An 18,499-nucleotide genomic window follows, 5' to 3' on the forward strand; every position below is an offset into this window, starting at 1 on the left:
TAAGGACATGCTTAAGTGCTTTGTTGGATTGGAGCCGTAGCAGACCCGCCTGAAAAGAGAGTGATTTTCAATCTAATAAGGTTATCTCCGTGTGAATATTTTAACTACATAAATCAATGTACACAGCAGTAGCAAATGACTAATGGGATTATTCTTTCTTTCTTTGTTACCAGAATGATGAATTGACTTTGCCTGTTGCTGAAGATTTTCATCTCCTTAATGCATTGCAGATATGTCGAAAGGACACAAGCTGTCAGGGGCTGGCAGTAACCAGCCCCAATCGAGAACATCCCCGTCTCCCTCTGGGTGTATTTCATCAGATTCCCAATCTGCTATTTTGCTCCTCACCGTAGAAAATGTTCAAAAGCTAGAAAAAGAGTATTTGACTGCAAAAGGAGTCCTTGGTAAGCAATCTGTGGAGGAGTACATTAAGCAGAGTAATCTCTGTTTGCTAGAGAGAGAGAGGAGTGAGGAAGTCAGCGGAGAGCATGTCCCAGATAAAAAAGATCCAGAAGGTGCCGTCTCCTTCCTTCCAAGAGAGCCGGCTAAAAAGTCCAGGGAAACTCACTTGGAAAAGGCTGAAGAAAAGTCACACAAAGGCAGCTTATTGGCAGGTATTTTGGCGGACAGGGGGATTTCTTTTTGTCCTTTTAAAATGTGTTCAGACAAGGAGAACATGGTTATCAAACTTGGGTGCCTACAATGGGTATTCGGGGAGGGCTTTTCAAAGATGCTCAGTGCTGATCTAAATGCTCTCGGTGCAGGCAACAGTAAAACTCCCACCGACTTTGGTGGGAGCAGAGTTAGGCCAATACTGAGTGCTTTAGAAAATCCCACCCATGGACACCTACATCCAGATTTAGGCACCTCATTTTAGGTATCCAACTTTGGGAAATGGACCCGCAGTTGCTACATAAACTGATGGATATTTTGCAGCAGATATATTAGGTAGAGAAGGGTGTTGATCTTCAGTGGTGGAGTCAGAACCCAAATCTGAATTTCAAATACAGACTCTCTGGGAGGGATTCTCTATAGTGCTGCACTCTGGCCTAGATACTCCCATTGAAGTCGGTGGGAATTTTACCAATGATGGGAACAGAGTTAGGGCAAGGCTGGGTGCAAATCCCATCCTATCCATCCGAGGAGCCAAAACAACACCTTGGAACTTTGAGGCTGCTTGAAATCCAGATGTGAATTTTGCGGCTTATGCCTATCTGGAACTTAACAAGTCATTCTGCTGCATGCAACCACCAGCAAATTAATAAAAGACAATGTCAGGTGATGATATCTTAAATCTGTTTGATTGCAACTCTTTTGCTTTATATCCAGCCTTTAGCAGTATTTTATTGCTTGTCAGGCAATCCAGCCAACCATACAAAGCAGAAAACTGAGGGACGAAGAGGTTGTTAAAGTACCTCTTAAGTCACAAAAATCATATTTTTTTATACTCACTACGATTTTGCTTCATCACCTGTGTAGCGCTGTTTTCAACACCTTTTATTTCACTGTAGTCCCCAATATTCTGGAGTCACTTAGCTATATGTGATTGTCTTTAAAACTGGTAGTAAGAAATACCCAATTCTCCACTCCCTTGTACCAGTGTAAATCAGAAGCCAATCCATTGAAGTCATTGGTGTTCCACTGGAGTAAACCCAGAGAGTGAGTGAAAAACCAGGTCCTGTTCTATAGATGCACTAGTTCACATGAAATAATGTCTTGTGGACAAAGGATTAAAATTCCAAATTTATTTTGCAATGAGTTGCTCACATGTGATCAATAGCCACTCTTAGATTTAATTAAACACACAAAATCTATGTTAAAAGAACACGATTAAGATTGCAATGTCAAGCACTCAAAAGTTAGAAAATGTGGCAAAAATAGTATATGATTGTGTAATTAAAGACTGAGTCATTATACATATGCATAAGGATGCTGAATTAAGGTTTCAGAGGCAACCTTGATTCTGGTATTTTGTAATTTTTGAGAGTTTGATTTTGCAGTATTTATAAAGTTCTTTACACACAGGTTTGGGAGAAGGGGTATATAATTTTCTAAATTATGTTTTTTAAGCAATTGAAAAATACAAATTCAACACTCACATTGGTCAATAGCAGGGTTGGAACTTTCAGATCCACTGCACTGATCTCTTTGATTGGAGCAGAGGGACGGTGAAACTTAGGAACTGTGGGTTCAATTCCAGGCTCTGGAGGGCAGTGTTGTCTCATGAGCCCAGTGAATTCTTTCTGTTCTGTCTTTCACCTTCAACCTGTCCATGTTCTGTCCTTTCTTGTCTCTTCTCCACCCTTGACTCCTCATCCCAGTCAATTCTCGACTAGCCAGTCCTAGTCTTTACTCCTCAGGCTGCTCATCCAAGCCCCAGTCTCCTTGCCCAGCCAATCCCAGTTTCTCTTCTACCCCCAGTCCCAGTCTCACTCACTTCTTGTACAAATCTCTCCTTTCCTTCACCCAGTCCAGCTTTTGTCCCCTCTGCTTTAGAATCAGATGGCTTCCTCCTCTATACTGTGTGAATACCAGCAAGATAGGTCATTGAGCACTCAGAGGAGACAGGCTTCCTGTTCTGAGTTCCAGTGACCACTCATGCTCCCCTCCAAGCCCAGAGCAGCTGAGAGTGGCCACTAGGGGGAAGTCTGGGCTGGAGCATGCTCTGTAGCTGTGTGGGGACTTCACACTAGGAGCTGTGAGAGGCTTGAGCATGCTCAGGGAGGACAAACTTTGGCTTTTAGTTTCTAAAATTGAAGAGGTCTCTACTGAGCATGTAGAAACCATAATTTTCAAAGGCTTTGTACCAGCGGTGGGCAAATTTACTGACTCTCTGAGCCACATACAACAATCTTAAGAAGTTTGAAGGCTGAAACCCCAAGACCCCTCTACCTGCTGAGCAGAAGCCAGAGGCGACGTGTATGCGAGGCATGTGGGGTCATGCGTGTCGTCCCCCCCTAGATTTTTGCCAGGGTGTGCTGGCCCCACTCCATTACATGATGCTGCAAGGCCCCCTCCCTACACAGCAGTTGCTGGAGCCAGCAAGCTGGAAGCTGCTGCTGTGGGGACAGGCAGCGGCAAACAGCTGGGCGCTGCAGGGACAGTCACTGCTTTTGCAGTTGCCTCTCCCTGCGGAGCTAAAGCTGCAGCATTGTGTCTTCTGGAGATGTAGGGGAGATAGGTGTTTCCCCCTCAAGTCTATATTTTCAATGCATGCCTTACTCACTTCCTTAGAATTACAATAGTCATCTCTGCTCAGATACTAGGTTTATTTTCTAAATGCATAAAAGTCATTTAAAGTCTCTCTTCTCCACAATGAAATCAAATATTCTTAGCATGCACTCACATGAGCCACATCCTTGCAAGTAAATCCCCCACTGGAATAGGTCAAAGATTTGAAACAATGCTGTCAGCTAACTAGAACTGAATGCATATAGTAACCTCAACAAATGCCATTCTGATAAAGGAAGCTTGGAACTAAAATGTTGGATCACAAACTTTTGACTTGCAATTTAAAATGCAAGTAAAATGATATTCTGTCTATGGCTTCCTTGGCATAGAATGGTACATGGATGGATGGCAGGTAAAAAATCAAATATGGGTTTTGGGAACTCCTCGTTTTGGACCCAGAAAGCACAGTCAATAATACAAATGTATACAGACTCTTATCACTACAAAAATTGTCAAAAAGGGGAAATTTCAATGTAATTTTATCTTCTTTATTCATTGATCATTAGATTTATTTTTTCTTTTTGAAAAAAATAAAATATTTCTGTGGGGAAAAATCTCAAAAGAAAGGGAAAAAGCAGGAAAAACTGTGAAAGCTGGTAAAATAATCTGTAGCAAAAAAAAGGAGGAATTTTTGCCTTATTCTCTTCATGTGCTGGCTGAACAACCTCGAGGTTTCTCAATGTTTTTCCAGTTTTTAACATTGTTCGATTAAATAATTGTCACAAATAATTCTTGGTCTGTAGATTGTGAGTAATTTGTGGGAGAATTCAATATTTGAAATTTGAACTGGTGTGGTTAGATTTGATTGGACACGTTGATCACATGGTATGCTATACTGTTTCTGTTCTCTGATTGGATGAGAGTAACTCTAGAAGTGTAAAGGGGCCTAAAAGTGGGTATACATTTGCATCAGATACCCACTTTTAGGCTTCTTCATGCTGCCAGAGCAACATAAAGGGGTCCCAGGGTGAATGGCCCATGAAGCATGGGCATTAACATGGCATACAGGAAGCTTTGTTTTGAGACTTTCAGTTACCTGTCCAGTTACTGTCAGCACTTCTCTCTTGTGCTTTCTTCTCCTCAGGTATCTTCTGCCTCTTCCCTTTCTTATCCTCAACCTCCTCCTGTCACCTCAGTGTAAAAATCTCTCTCTCTGTCCCCTTGCTGTCCATGTGTCTCTTTCTTCCCCCAATCCCTAATGGTCTCATATCTCTCTTCCATCTCCTACTCATTTCTGAATGTGTCTGTCTTCCTTCCCTCTATTTGAGTTCTTTTGTTTTAGAGCACACATATGCTCGAGGTTTTTGCACTGATGCTAGTGTGATGGCCTTGGCCACCACGTTGGTCAACATCAGGAATTGAACCAAGAATCTTTAAAGCAGAGTGTCTACAGCTTGAGCTAAAGAGCCAGACTGTCTAGCTGAAAGCTGTAACTGACCCATAGTCTCTGTGGAGTGGGTACAGAGGGGGATGTGTAACACAGAGGGGGATGTGTAACACACAGTGACCAGTGGTTACAGCAGCACCTAGTATAGATGTGCTGCACACGTGTGAAAAATGGCTTGCATTGATGCAGCTTGCCCTGGTTGCAGGGCCGGCTGTAGGCACCAGCGCTCCAAGCATGTGCTTGGGGCAGCACTTTCCAAGGGGCGGCACTCCATCTCCCTTTTTTTTTTCGCATGGGGCGCAAAAAGCCTGGAGCCTGGCATAAGCAGAGGTGAGCTGCGGTGGTGGGAGGCGCGGGGAGGGCCGCTGGAAGTAATCTGGGGGGGAAAGAGGAACCACTCCCCCCCCAGTTCACCTCCGCTCCACTGCCACCTGCTCGCCCAAGCATGCCACTGCTCTGCTTCTCCCCCCTCTCTCCCAGGCTTGCTGCACGAATCAGCTGTTTTGCGGCAAGCCTGGGAGGGAGAGGGGGAGAAGCAGAGCAGTGGCGTGCGATCAGGGAAGCAGGCAGAGTAGAGGTGAGCTGCAGCAGTGGGGGGCATTGGGAGGGCTGCAGGAAGTAACCGGGGGGGGGCAAAGCCTGGGAGGGAGGGGGAAGGGGGAAAATACGGCACGGCCAGGGGAGGAGGTGGGGTCGGGGATTTGGGGAAGGGGTTGGAAAGGGGCGAGGAAGGGGCAAAGTTGGGGTGAGGTTGAGGGGGTGAGGGAAATTTTTTTGCTTGGGGCAGCAAAAAACTTGGAGCAAGCCCTACCTGGTTGTGAACCAGGGTAAACCACACCAGTGCAAACTACCTCTTACACTGGTGAAGCATGTTTACACTAAGAGTTTGCACTGGTGTAAGAGGTAGTCCCAACTGCAGACCAGCTCTTAAGGTGTGTCTGTAGTGCAGATAAAGATGGGATTGTAGCACAGGGAGGCATATCCAGATCTAGATCACCTAGGTAACAACAGCAGTGCAGATATGGTGGCCCTCGTTCCAGTACAGGATAGCAGCCTGAGTACAAGTCCTCCAGGGACCCTGGGCACATACTTGGGTTGCTTGCCCATGCTGAAGCCCATGTCACCATGACCACACTGCTATTGTAACCCATGCTAGCTAAGTTAAAGCTAGCACAGGCACGTGTACCCGTGCTAAAATCTCACCTTTTGCTTGCATTGTAGGCATATTCTTGGACAACATCTATGCTCCGAGCTAGCGTGCTGATTTCTCTGCTCACATATGTATACACAGTAGCTGTCATCCAACTAGCGTGAGTGTAAGTACCAGTGTAGCTGTGGTAACATGGGTAGCAGAAGCAGAGGCCTGGCTTAGACATGCCATGTACCCACCCAGTTTCAGGTGGTTTGTACTCGGCACAGCTCAGTCATGGCTCGACTGCTGCTACCCATGCTACTGTAGCTACTCTGCTATTTATACTCTCACTAGCTCTCACTGAGCAGCATCAGGGGACACTCAATCTTAGCCTCTCTGTGCTCCTCACAATATCACATGTAACGCCATTGACAGTTGTTAGACCCCCAAGTGGGGCCCCAGGGCCAGACTACGGGTGCTCCGGCCTCCATCCCCCAACGGATTTCTCCCCCACCCCTCAGAACTGCCACTGGTCACGTAGTTGCTCAGAAAGCAGAACTTGCAACAGGAAAAGCAGCCTTGTGGTCAGCCAGCCTGGAGGGACAAAGTTCCCCTGACAACAGTCGCTTCCTGGGTAGGGACGTTGGGGCCCACTGCCTCCCTTGTATGGGCATTTGCCACTCGCGACCCCCCAATTGGCTTATCACAAACTATGACGACAAATTTACTATATATTGCCGGTCCCCTCCCGGGGACGGGCGGAGAGCCCCCGAATTCCTGTCGAAACCGTATCCAGGCCTGATCACCCTGCAGGCTCTCTCGGCTCACGCGTTTCCTGAAGCCTAACCGGTTGCCGGCCGTAATGAAACTTTTGTGGTTTGTATGTGTAAGTATAATTAGCTGTTAAGTATTCTGTACTGGTAGATAAGAGGCAAAGACTGATTCTAGCCGCCCCGAGACTCCTGCTAGGGGAAACCTGCTGACCAGGAAATCTCGAAAGCAAGGGGGATCAGTTAAGCCTCACAATTTATTTAGGGAAATTAGTTGCTGCACTTATGATTACTAATAGCACCAATATCACTTCTACTAACCCCTGGAATGATTTAGATAACTATTGGGACTTAGAAAAATACCAGGGCCAGCTTTTATTTGTAATTGCAGTATTTGTATTATTTGCTTTGGTAGTGTGTTGTAAGCCCCAGATGTAACTGATCGTGTTCTCCCTTATCATTATCTGTGATTCATTTAATAAACCCTTATTCTCCTAAACACTAAGAGTGATTGCTTGCGTGCTCTCCGTCGCTACCCGTGGGCACTTGACACCCCCCCCCCCAGGGCATCCAGTGATCGAACCTCCGCCCTACCCCAACGCTCATTACCCGGTAGATAACGGGCACCTGGTGGCCATATTGGTGGAGCAAGGGGCGAGAGTAATCAGTAATCAACAACAGTCAACTGGCTGTTAGCTAGGGCTGTAGAGCAGACTCATTTTCTCTCTCTCTAAGTGGTCTTGGTGCCAGTAGATGGGACAGAACAACACACCTAGGAGGTGTGTGGGTTACACACACTCTCAGTCTCAGCACCACTAACAATTGTTTTCAACTAGAAAGAATTGTGCAATTCTAGAAGTTTCAGATTAGTGACACACACACACGCACACCCCTGAGAGCACACTATCTGTGCAGAAACACAAGCATGATTAGGTGGAGTGACAAATTCACAAGAGTCCACTATTTTGATAAGTGGGCAAAATGTGCAGTTCCTGCCAAACTCTAGCCAATTTAACTCCCCATATACAAAATTTTACATGGCACTTTGGGAGGTTTGAACAAAAGTTTTCAAAACATATTGGTTTATACTGTATGCAAGGAATTCATTTGGCATGCTGGCAGTGATAGTCTAAAAGGCATATTGCTGTAGGTTGGTGTTTGTGTGTGTGTATGTATTATTGGAATTTACATAACATTGCTAACTGTGTATACATGGCATATTGCTAGGTTTGTAGAGTAATTTACATGGCACACTGTCATGGCTTTATCTCTTTAAAAAGTACTTGGAGTCTTCGGAACAGCATACGGTACAGTCTGCAGAGTATGACATGTTATAGGCAGTTATAATCATAACTGAATAGGAAGGCAAAGTAAATTTGCTTGTAAAACTTATCATTTTCTGAAAATTCTGTCCTCAGACTCCAAGGGCTTTTTTTATAACTAATTTTAAAGGCTTTCTTCCCCCTTCTTCCTCATACAATTTATTGGATCATTAAAATACAAAAAGCTTTCAATTAAGGCAGCAACTCTGGCAAAGTGTTGTCTGAAATACAAAATAGCAGAACAGCAAGAAAATTCGTACTGAAAAGCCCCATAGTTCCAGAGGGCAAAACATGTTTAAAGAAAACTTTTCTCTCCCCTCCCCTTTAGAATTTCAGGCAGTTTCTCTATCAACTCCGCATGCTGGTTCTAAGTCAAAGGAGTCAAAGTAAGGAGAGTATTTTGTAACATTTTTCAGTACAATTCAGTTAGGTTACAGTATATTTGTACAATACCAAGGCTAGTACTGTGAACATCTAATAACTGGAGATATATAGTATGTCTTCGTCATCTACAATCTGGCAGGATCTGCTGTATCTGTGCTATTAATAATCTGGAAGTTACTTCTAAGTAATTGTCTCATAGCCCGCATCTCTTGCTATATTAAAAAGAACATTGTCAGCCTGTCCAGACATCAATATGATTGTTTGTTTCTTAAAGGAAAATGCATTCTGCACAGCAGCTCTGGATGTTGTGTGTGTATTTATATGATTTTATTTGACAAAATGTTTGTATAGTTTGGGTGAAACAATGGGCCAGATCCTCTGCTGATGTAAATCAGTGCAGTTCCATTGTTCACTTCATTGACTTCAGTGGAGCTATGCTCATTTACATGATCTGAGGATCTGGTCCATTTTTTATGCCCACCTCTATAAATGTTAGACCTATTTAATCTCAGAGAAAGGGAGAAATAACAGGGCTGTTGCAAAAGAAGGTACAATTTTGGCCCAGAATGAATTGGACCAAATTAATCTCTGGTGTACTTGACTTGTCACAAAGGGTGAATGTGGCCCACCGATGTTATTCCTTTAACTATTAATATTTGAGCAATATTTTCCCATAGTAAAAAGATGGGCCCGTACGCCTAAGGGTCTGTGTGTAACACTGGTCAAAATAGATACAATAGTCTGTTTATAGAAAGAGCATTTATTGTATTGCTACATGTAGGCACAGTGAAATGTCTCCTTCTGGGGTATCAACAAAGATTGTAATTTACAACTTGGAAGAACTGAGGCATCATTCATTTCAAAATTATGAAAAATTGGGAAAACAGTACACTGTGATTGGTTGCGGGCCCCCCCCCCCACTTCTGGGGAACCATCTGATGTATTGGGGTACCACTGAGCCCACCTGTTCCACCAGACTGGGATCCCTCACCCAGTCCTGCTAAGCCAGGCCCTCAAGCCTCTTCTAATGCATACACACAGGTAGAGGGACACCCAGCTGGAGAAAGACACAGATACTGAGATCAATATTGCATAGGAAGGCTCTCAACTAAAGAATTGCTCAGCACTCAAGTGCACTCCCCCCTCTGGAGAGTAAACCCAAAATTGTATTGTCCTACGCTGCACAGAGAACTGTACAGTGTAAGCTAATTGAAATTAGCCCTCTCCCTCACTGTGGAGAGAGATATGCACAGATTTCGTCCCTATGCCCCAGTTTTGAATTACACAAACTGGGTTTAAAACAAAAACAAGTTTATTAAGTACAAGAGATTGATCTTGGGATAGCCAACAGACCAAAGCAGATTACCTTAGTAAATAAACAAAAACCACAAACTGAGCTTAACACACTAGAGAGGTAGGATATAAATTAACAAATTATCACAAGTTACTTTGGCTTTCCCAAATTTTCATACACAGGCTAATGGTTCTTCTAGATTGGGATCATCATTTTCCACAGTTCAATCCTTGCCCCTCCGGTGTTTCCAGGTGTGTTCTTGCACAAAGAGTGAGGACCCCCTATGATTTTCCCTCTTTTATAACTTCTTTCCACTTGCTGGAAGCTCTTTTGCTGTGCCCTGGGTCAAACAGTCTCCTTTCTGTAGTGCTATATCTGAGAGGTTTCTACTGTACACAGTTCCTGGGGTAATCTTTGTGTTTGTGTGCAGTTCCTCAATAAGCCATTAACATTGTTTGGCCTTTTTACTGTTGCACTTGAGAGGCTGTTCATGGGTGTTTTCAATCTCACAACACATTTCAGGAGCGCATACATAGCCAAACTTCATAACTTCACCTATGATGATAACACATATAATCCAACAAGATATTAATGTCTAGCAGATCAAGACATAAGAACATAAGAACGGCCATACTAGGTCAGACCAAAGGTCCATCCAGCCCAGTATCCTGTCTACCAACAGTGGCCAATGCCAGGTATCCCAGAGGGAGTGAACCTAACAGGTAATGATCAAGTGCTCTCTCTCCTGTCATCCATCTCCACCCTCTGACAAACAGAGGCCAGGGATACCATTCCTTACCCATCCTGGTTAATAGCCATTAATGGACTTAACCTCCATGAATTTATCTAGTTCTCTTTTAAACGCTGTTATAGTCCTAACCTTCACAACCTCCTCAGGTAAGGAGTTCCACAGGTTGACTGTGCGCTGTGTGAAGAAGAACTTCCTTTTATTTGTTTTAAACCTCCTGCACATTAACTTCATTTGGTAGGCCCTAGTTCTTATATTATGGGAATAAGTAAATAACAAGTAGGTAAATAAAAGACTTTTAGAATGATACCTCGCAAGACATACTTTGTGCAAAACATATCCTACTTACATGACAGTGGTGAATAGTGGGGCGCCAGAGTGTTACATACCCATCCCGGGGTAAATTCTTCACTGTGATATGAGGAGACATTAATTACACAACTCTGAAGAGGACTAATGGGAAATCACAAGAATAAGCAAATGGTCTCTGCAAATGCAAGAAAAATGTTATTGGCAACCTAGAAAGTAGAAGAGTGGGGGGGAGGGCTTTATTCCTTCCCTGGGGGGGCTCCTGGGTCCTAGGTGAGGTAGGATCTAAGCCAGTGATTAGGGCACTAGCCTGGGACTTAGAAGACTTGGGTGCAATTTCCTACTCTGCAGCAGGCTTTGTGTGACCCTGAGCACGTTATTTCATTTCTCTGTGCTTCTGTGTCTCCTCTATAAGCTGAGAATGCTAGCATTTTGCTACCTCACAGGGTGTTGTGAGGGCAAAAATGGTAAAAGATTGTGAGGCACTCGGATACTACAGTAATGGGGCCATATAAGTAACTTAGATTGATCATTCCTGTGGGGTTTTCATCAGTTAATATGTAAATTTCAGTGTATACAGTGCCCAGAATCTTTTAAAAATCTTAACCATAAGACACCTAATATGAAGGCAGTGATGTGTAACAGCCTCGCTGAATCACTAATGCTATGGGAAAAAAATCCACTGGCTTTCTGGGGGTACCATTCAATCAGTCCCTGGTGGCACTTTGCTCAGCCTTGTTTCTCCTATGCAGGAGGATACTCATAAAGGCCTTGAACACCTTTAAATGACCATTTAGCAGGCAAACTAAATTAACTGTCTATCTCACAGGGATGTCAGGTAGAGATGGCTGGACAGGAACCATGTCAGCTCGTCAACACTAGTTCAAAATGATTTCGCTGCTTGCCAGTCAATTTTAGGTGAAAAAAAAGTGCAGAATATGACAGGCCAATCCCTCAAACCTCATTGGTTGCTAATCATGCTGAGGTCCAAGAGACCCACCTCCTTCTCCTCACCAATACACTCGGCCCCTCTGTCAGACTGTGGCGCACACACAATGCAGAGTGAATGCTACGCTGAGAAGTGGAGCTGAGCTGCATGGTCAGAAGATGAAATAAGCAGAGCATTAATCACTCCAAACTGAGGTTAGGCTTGATGAGCATGTGCCAGTCATGCTTAGGTTAGAAATCCCCAGGGAACAGCGATAATGAAAGTGACAAGGCTGGAGGCTTGCTCTTATATACTGGATCCCCACTAATATTTTTGGGTGCCTGAGGCTGATAGTTGCCCACATGTTTTCATTCATTTTAGAGTGTGCTTTCTTCTGAAAAATTCTGTGTGAAGACATCAGTCTCTTATGCAACAGATCTGTTCCCTTTGTGAGTCCAAAGTGACTGGTGATTGTGGGTGCCAACCATGAGACACCTTAAAGGGGTCTGGGTTTCAGAAAGTGAAGCCCCCCCCACACACACACATTGAAAATCAGGGCCCTTTAAGGTGTCTCAGGTTGGAGGCACTCAAAATCCAGGGTGGCTTGCACAGGTAATAGCCACTCCAAACTTTGCCTTGGCCTCCCAGTAGCCACCCCTCCTCATGCAAAGGCCAAACATTATGCAGAAGTAAGGATGTCATGGTATGGTATTGCCATCCTTATGCTGCTGCTGCTGGCAGCGGTGCTGCCTTCAGAGCTGGGCAGCTGGAAAGCGGCAGCTGCTGGCTGGGAGCCCAGCTGTGACGACAGCAGCAGCACCAGCAGCAGCAGCTCAGAACTGCAGAAGGCATGTGCCCACAAGATGTATAGTCCTAGCCACTGGGAAGAGGCTGGCACTGCCCCTGCTGTAATCACTTGTCATTTCTGAAAAATTTGGCTTGTGCATTACTTCAGTGTACATTTCTGATGCTTTTTCCGCCCTGGTCACTCGTAGTAACGTAAAAGCCAGTCTGCTGTGGCCTCTTTGCAGGAAGTCTGCTGATGGATCTTCCGCCACTCACAGAAGATGTGAAGCTGAGGATTTGGGGACCCAGACAGAATGGAGTTATTCAGACAAATCCCTGGCCTCCGTTGAGAATGGTGAGCTCATCAAACACCAGCACCGTATTTAATGTCCAAAACACTCTGCTTTCCAAAGAGTGCACTTTGGAAAAACGAAACAGTCAGTTTGCTTTCAAAAATGGCTTTGTGGCATCAGGTAAAAAAACATGCACAATTTTATTCAGCATGAACTTTGATGCATTTGAAGCATTTTGACAGGAGGATAAATGTCTCTCATTCCTGATTTGCTAATGTGTGCTGCCCTCCTGTTATTCAGTGCAGTGCATCTACACTTGAACAGCTGGTTTTCTGCAGCCAGGTTTGTTTTGCCTTGTATTTTAGTAGGGTTTTATGCAAAGATTGGCTTAGGTAGCAGTGCTCAGATCCACCTCTAGCTTGGCATTAGACATAGGCTAGAGTTCAGATCTGAGGCTAAATCAGAGCCAGGGTTACACTTGAGAACTTCTTTTGAGCAGCAGCAACAGTGCCTTGAGTCATAATGACTCCCTACATATAAAGTCAAATCCCCATAGGTTCAGAGAGCCTATTTGCAACGGGTCAAGGCCCCAGCACTGAGTAGTGCTCCCTGAGAGACCTCACAGGAGTCAGAAGGCAGGCTTGCAACAGAAGAAAGTCCTTAGTGGGAGCTGATCCTTGAGGTGCGTACAGTGCTTAGCCAGACTGCTGTCAGTTTCACTGCCTCTGTTGGCTGATGGCTCCCTCATGTGGCCAGCCTGCAGAGATGTCTGGAAACCCAGACAAAACCAATGAGGACACTTGGGATATGTCTACACTGCAATTAAAAACCTGCAGCTGGCTCAGGCTCAAGGGGCTTGGACTAAGAGGATGTTTAATTGAAGTGTAGATGTTCCGGGGCAGGCTGGAGCCTGAGCTCTGGAATCCTCGTGCTCACAGGGACCTAGCATCTAGGCTGCAGCCTGAGCCTGAACATCTACACTGCAATTAAACGGCCCCAGGAGCCCGAGTCTGCTGGCATGGGCCAGCCACGGGTGTCTAATTCCAGTGTAGACATACCCTACAGCAGACCTCGCACCTAGAAACAGTCTAGTTATGGGGAGCTCCTTTCTGCTCACATTCCCATCCTATCCCCATGACCATTACAGGTCTCTTCAGGCTAATGGGCCCCTTCTCCCTCACTGATAGCTCCTGCTTCATAATGGAGTTGTTGGCTGGGAAAGTCCACTTCATGTGTGAGTGCCTTAAAACTTCTACCATAATCAGGGCCGGCTCCAGGGTTTTTACTACCCCAAGCAGAGGAAAAAAAACAAAACAGACAAGATTGCGATCAGCGGCAATTCAGCGGCAGGGCCTTCCATCTGAGAGGGACCCGCCGCAGAATTGCCTCTGGAGAGACAGACGTGCCGCCTCTTTCCAAGGGCCGCCCCAAGCACCAGCTTGCCGCGCTGGTGCCTGGAGCAGGCCCTGACCATAAGGGACTCTTAGTCAGCTGGTTCAAAAATGGCCCCACTGTTGTCTTGCAGAAGGAGATGGTTTCTCCTGGATGCCCAGGAACAGGATAGGTCTCTGTGATGGTGTAAAATCACCTTTAAGGGCTTGCTTGTCCTCTTACACTAGTGTAACTCCAGTAGTTTCAGTGGAGTTACTCTGGGACACTGGTGAGAGAGCATAATCAGGCCCTATGTATCTGCCTTTGAGCGGAATGGCCCCCCTCAAAGGAGGATGTTCCCTCTTCTGTTGCAGAGCCTGTGGAAAAAATTCAGACTGCATTGGGCCCCAGCTGAGCGAGGTTGTCTGTCATGCCACTGGGAGCGGATGGTGTAATATTTTCATGGCTATGTAACAGAAAATGCATTACCGCCAACCTATCACAGCCCACTTCTGAATCTATTAAATGCTTAGCAAGCAAAACAAAGGACATTAACTTATTAACAGTAGACTTTGCCAAAAGATGTGCAGGTTGTGCTTCGAAAATGTACAGGACCCCAGAACCGGGATTCATAGAATTATTATGCTCATTTCTCATAGTTTATTAATAATTTAAAACCAGTCTTGGTGTTATTGATCTATCATTGAATCTGAGATTTATTTCATATCTCTAGTCACAAAAGCAGTAAATTTAATTTCCCTCCTACTTCCTAAGCTTACTTCATAACTAAAACATGATCTTTAAGCTATATCAGTAATCAGAGAGAAGAGGAGCAGAGAAGATGCGGATGGCAAGGACAGTCCTGAGTCCATACCAAGTCAAGGTGAGGAGTGCTAAGGGTCAGATTCCGATACACTTTCTTATGTTATTTCTTACTCCACAAATAGCCACAGTAAAGCCAATGTGATCACAGAGAGAGTAAAATGCTACTGAACAGGAGTCAGTATCAGAATTAGGCTCTAAGGATCAGATCCTCAAAGGCATTTAAGCACCTAAATCCCACTGATTTTCCTGGGATTTCGGTGTCTAAAGTACTCCTGGGAGCATTCTGTTCCAAACAATTAAAAATTCTGCACACAATATTTTAAAATTCTGCAAATTTTATTTGTCAAAATAACACTACATAATCACACCGGTTTCAATTATTTTGGGAATTTATTTCAAAATGCCTGTCAGCAAGTATGTCTGTAACAACATGGACACACACAAAAAATTCCCCCAGGAGTAGTGTGTTAAAGAAACCCCTATGACAACCCAGTTCCTGTTTCTCTGTGCCCTTCCCACCTCCCCAGAGCCCAGATGGGGGGTCAGACACGCAAAACTCCTCCCCACAGAGCCCAACCACGCCCCCCCCAGCCAATACACCCAAACCCCCTTCTTCCCCCAGAGCCCAGCCTGGTGATTTAAGTGAGGCTCAGGAAATCCAAAGGAACAGGATCCTACAGCAATATTAATGTGACCATGTTGCATATCCAGCGTATTTATTGTATACATTTAACAACATAAGCAGCAATGTAGTAAGACCTACCTTCAATAATAAACCAAGGATAGACACTACCACTTAAGAACGGTCATACTGGGTCAGACCCAGTATCCTGTCTTCTGACAGTGGCCAATGCCAGGTGCCCCAGAGAGAATAAACAGAACAGGTAATCATCAAGTAATCCATGTCGCCCATACCCAGCTTCTGGCAAACAGAAGTTAAGGACACTTCAGAGCATGGTTTTGCATCCCTGCCCATCCTGGCTAATAGCCTTTGATGGACATATCCTCCATGAACTTATCTAGTTCTGTTTTTAACAGTAATATAGTCTTGGCCTTCACAACATCCTCTGGCAAAGAGTTCCACAGGTTGACTGTGTGTTGTGTGAAGAACCTTTTGTTTTAAACCTGCTGCCTAATAATTTCATTTGGTGACCCCTAGTTCTTGTGTTATGAGAAGGAATAAATAACACTCTTATTTACTTTCTTCACATCAGTCATGATTTTATAGACCTCTATCATATCCCCCCTTAGTCGTCTCTTTTCCAAGCTGAAAAGTTCCAGTCTTATTCAGCTCTCCTCATATGGAGGCTGTTCCATACCCCTAATTATTTTTGTTGCCCTTTTCTGTACTTTTTCCAATTCCAATATATCTTTCTTGAGATGGGGCAAAACGTGAGTATTCAAGATGTGGGCTTACCATGGATTTATATAGAGGCAATATGATATTTCCTGTCTCATTACCTATCCCTTTCCTAATGATTCCCAGCATTCTGTAAGCCTTTCTGACTGCCACTGCACATTGAGTGGATGTTTTCAAAGAACTATCCACAATTACTCCAAGATCTCTTTCTTGAGTGGTAACAACTAATTTAGACCCCATCATTTTATATGTATCCTGTAGCTGAAATTATGTTTTCCAAATATGCATTACTTTGCATTTATCATCAAATTTCATCTGCCATTTCATTGCCCACACACCCAGTTTTGGGACAGTTCGTCACATTTGTCACCTAAAAATAATGGCTCAGGGTTGGGACTCTCCCTCACCTGCTGAGCCCTAAAGACCAATACAAAGAATGCATTTAGTTTCTCCACAATAGCCTTATCTTCCTTGAGTGCTCCTTTAGCATCTCGATCGTCCAGTGACCCCACTGGTTGTTTAGCTGGCTTCCTGCTTCTGATGTACTTTAAAAAAAAAGTTCTGTTACTTTTTGAGTCGTTGGCTAGCTGTTCTTCAAATTCTTTTTTGGCCTGCCTAATTATATTTTTATACATAACTTGCCCGAGTTTATGCTCCTTTCTATTTTCCTCACTAGGATTTAACTTCCACTTTTTTAAGCATGCTTTTTTACCTCTCACTGCTTCTTTTACTTTGTTGTTTAGCCACGGTGGCACTTTTTAGGTGCTGTAATTATTTTTTTTAATTTGGGGTATACATTTAAATTGAGCCTCTATTATGGTGTCTTTAACAAGTTTCCATGCAGCTTGCAGGGATTTCACTTTTTGACGCTGTACCTTTTAATTTCTGTTTAACTAACTTCCTCATTTTTGTGTAGTTCCCCTTTCTGACATTAAATGCTACTGTGGTGAGCTGCTTTGGTGTTTTCCTGTGCATAGGGATGTTACAGTCACTATTACCAAGTGGTTCAGCTAACACTTAATTCTTTGTACAGTGCCTAGCACAATGGGATCCTCGTGCAGAACCGAGGCCTACTTGCTATGGCAATGCACATAACGTATGATGAGGCCAAGTTAACACAGAAATGTCAGCTTTTGGGGATGGATTCACCAGCAGGATCCAGCTGCTTTACATCATCCTAATGCTACAAACTCAGTGTAACCAGCCGATGAAGCTGGGTTTATTATGCTTTGCCTTTCTAGCATGGTGTAAAGCACTGGAGCATACCAGTGAATTTGGATAGCGTGGAAAACATTCTGTGAGGTAAGAATAAAAAAACCTGTGAGCTTAGAACTAAAATGTCCGGAAATATAAACTGGTGATTCTTAATAAAATAAACTCTTTAATCATTCTTTGTTCCAGATTAAATTTTTTAAGCACTGATATTTGTTAATCTCTTAGGGCATCAGAAATTTTAATCAATAACACATCAGGAGGTAACACATGTGACAGGGTGTTGGATGGCCTAGGGGTTGGGGAGGTCCAGGACTAAAAGCCAGAGGACTCCTAAATTATAAACCCAGCTCAACTGTGCTCTCGCTATGGGACACTGATTCATAGATTTTTTTTTTTAAGGCCAGAAGGGACCACTATGATAATCTAGTGTGACCTCCTGCAAAACACAGGCCACTAAGTGGTTCCTGCATCAAGTCCATAACTTCTGGCTGAGCTGAAACCTAAGAGGGTCAGGTAATAACCAAATTTACCCAAGAGGGAAAACGACAGTAAATTCCCAGATGCTGCAGCTTTCCCGGGTAAATAAATTATACAACAGAGAGTCCCTGGTTCGTCGATCGTAGGCAGATGTTCAAAAATAGGTGCCCGTGAAACAGGTGTGCCTGCAAAATGGGTGACCACATGCACAAGAACCAGATGCCGTATACATATGTATATCTGTATATAATGAGCTCAGCTTAGGTGCCTATCTTTTAACAGTTGGCCAATAATATTGTGTGTCCCAGAGCCCCCCAGAGTTAAGTGCCAGACTGAAAAAAGAAAACCTGTGTAGAGGAAGGAATGTCCTTATTAGCTGATTGAGAGGCCATAACAAATTCCTGTAACTCTTCAAAGAGGGCAGTTCAGTCTTATTCCTACAGCAGGTGCTTGACCAGCATATGAGAGCACCTCTCACTCTTTAATGTATTTTTCCTCGCAGCACCCTTGGGAGGTAGGGAAGGACTTTTGAAGATGAGGAACTGAGGCACACAGAGACTAAGTGACTTGCCCAAGTTCACACAGGAAGTCTGTGGCAGAGAAGGAAGTTGACCCTAGGTGTCCTGAATCACCTTAACCCCTAGACCATCCTTCCTCTGTAAGTTAT

At 44.2% G+C, this 18,499-nt stretch overlaps 1 protein-coding gene across 1 annotated transcript in view; it reads left to right on the forward strand.

Moving 5' to 3' along the window:
• Positions 1–232: 232 nt before the first annotated feature.
• The window catches only part of ERICH6B (glutamate rich 6B), a 66,119-nt gene continuing 47,852 nt past the window's right edge, over positions 233–18,499 (forward strand). Inside the window, exons 1-4 of the mRNA XM_030544853.1 lie at positions 233–614; positions 8,171–8,228; positions 12,537–12,646; positions 14,761–14,838. Of these exons, the coding sequence (XP_030400713.1) occupies positions 233–614; positions 8,171–8,228; positions 12,537–12,646; positions 14,761–14,838 (628 nt within the window). The remainder of the gene's footprint in view (positions 615–8,170; positions 8,229–12,536; positions 12,647–14,760; positions 14,839–18,499) is intronic.

Source organism: Gopherus evgoodei, chromosome 1, assembly GCF_007399415.2.
Source record: "Gopherus evgoodei ecotype Sinaloan lineage chromosome 1, rGopEvg1_v1.p, whole genome shotgun sequence".
Lineage (NCBI taxonomy): Eukaryota > Metazoa > Chordata > Testudines > Testudinidae > Gopherus > Gopherus evgoodei.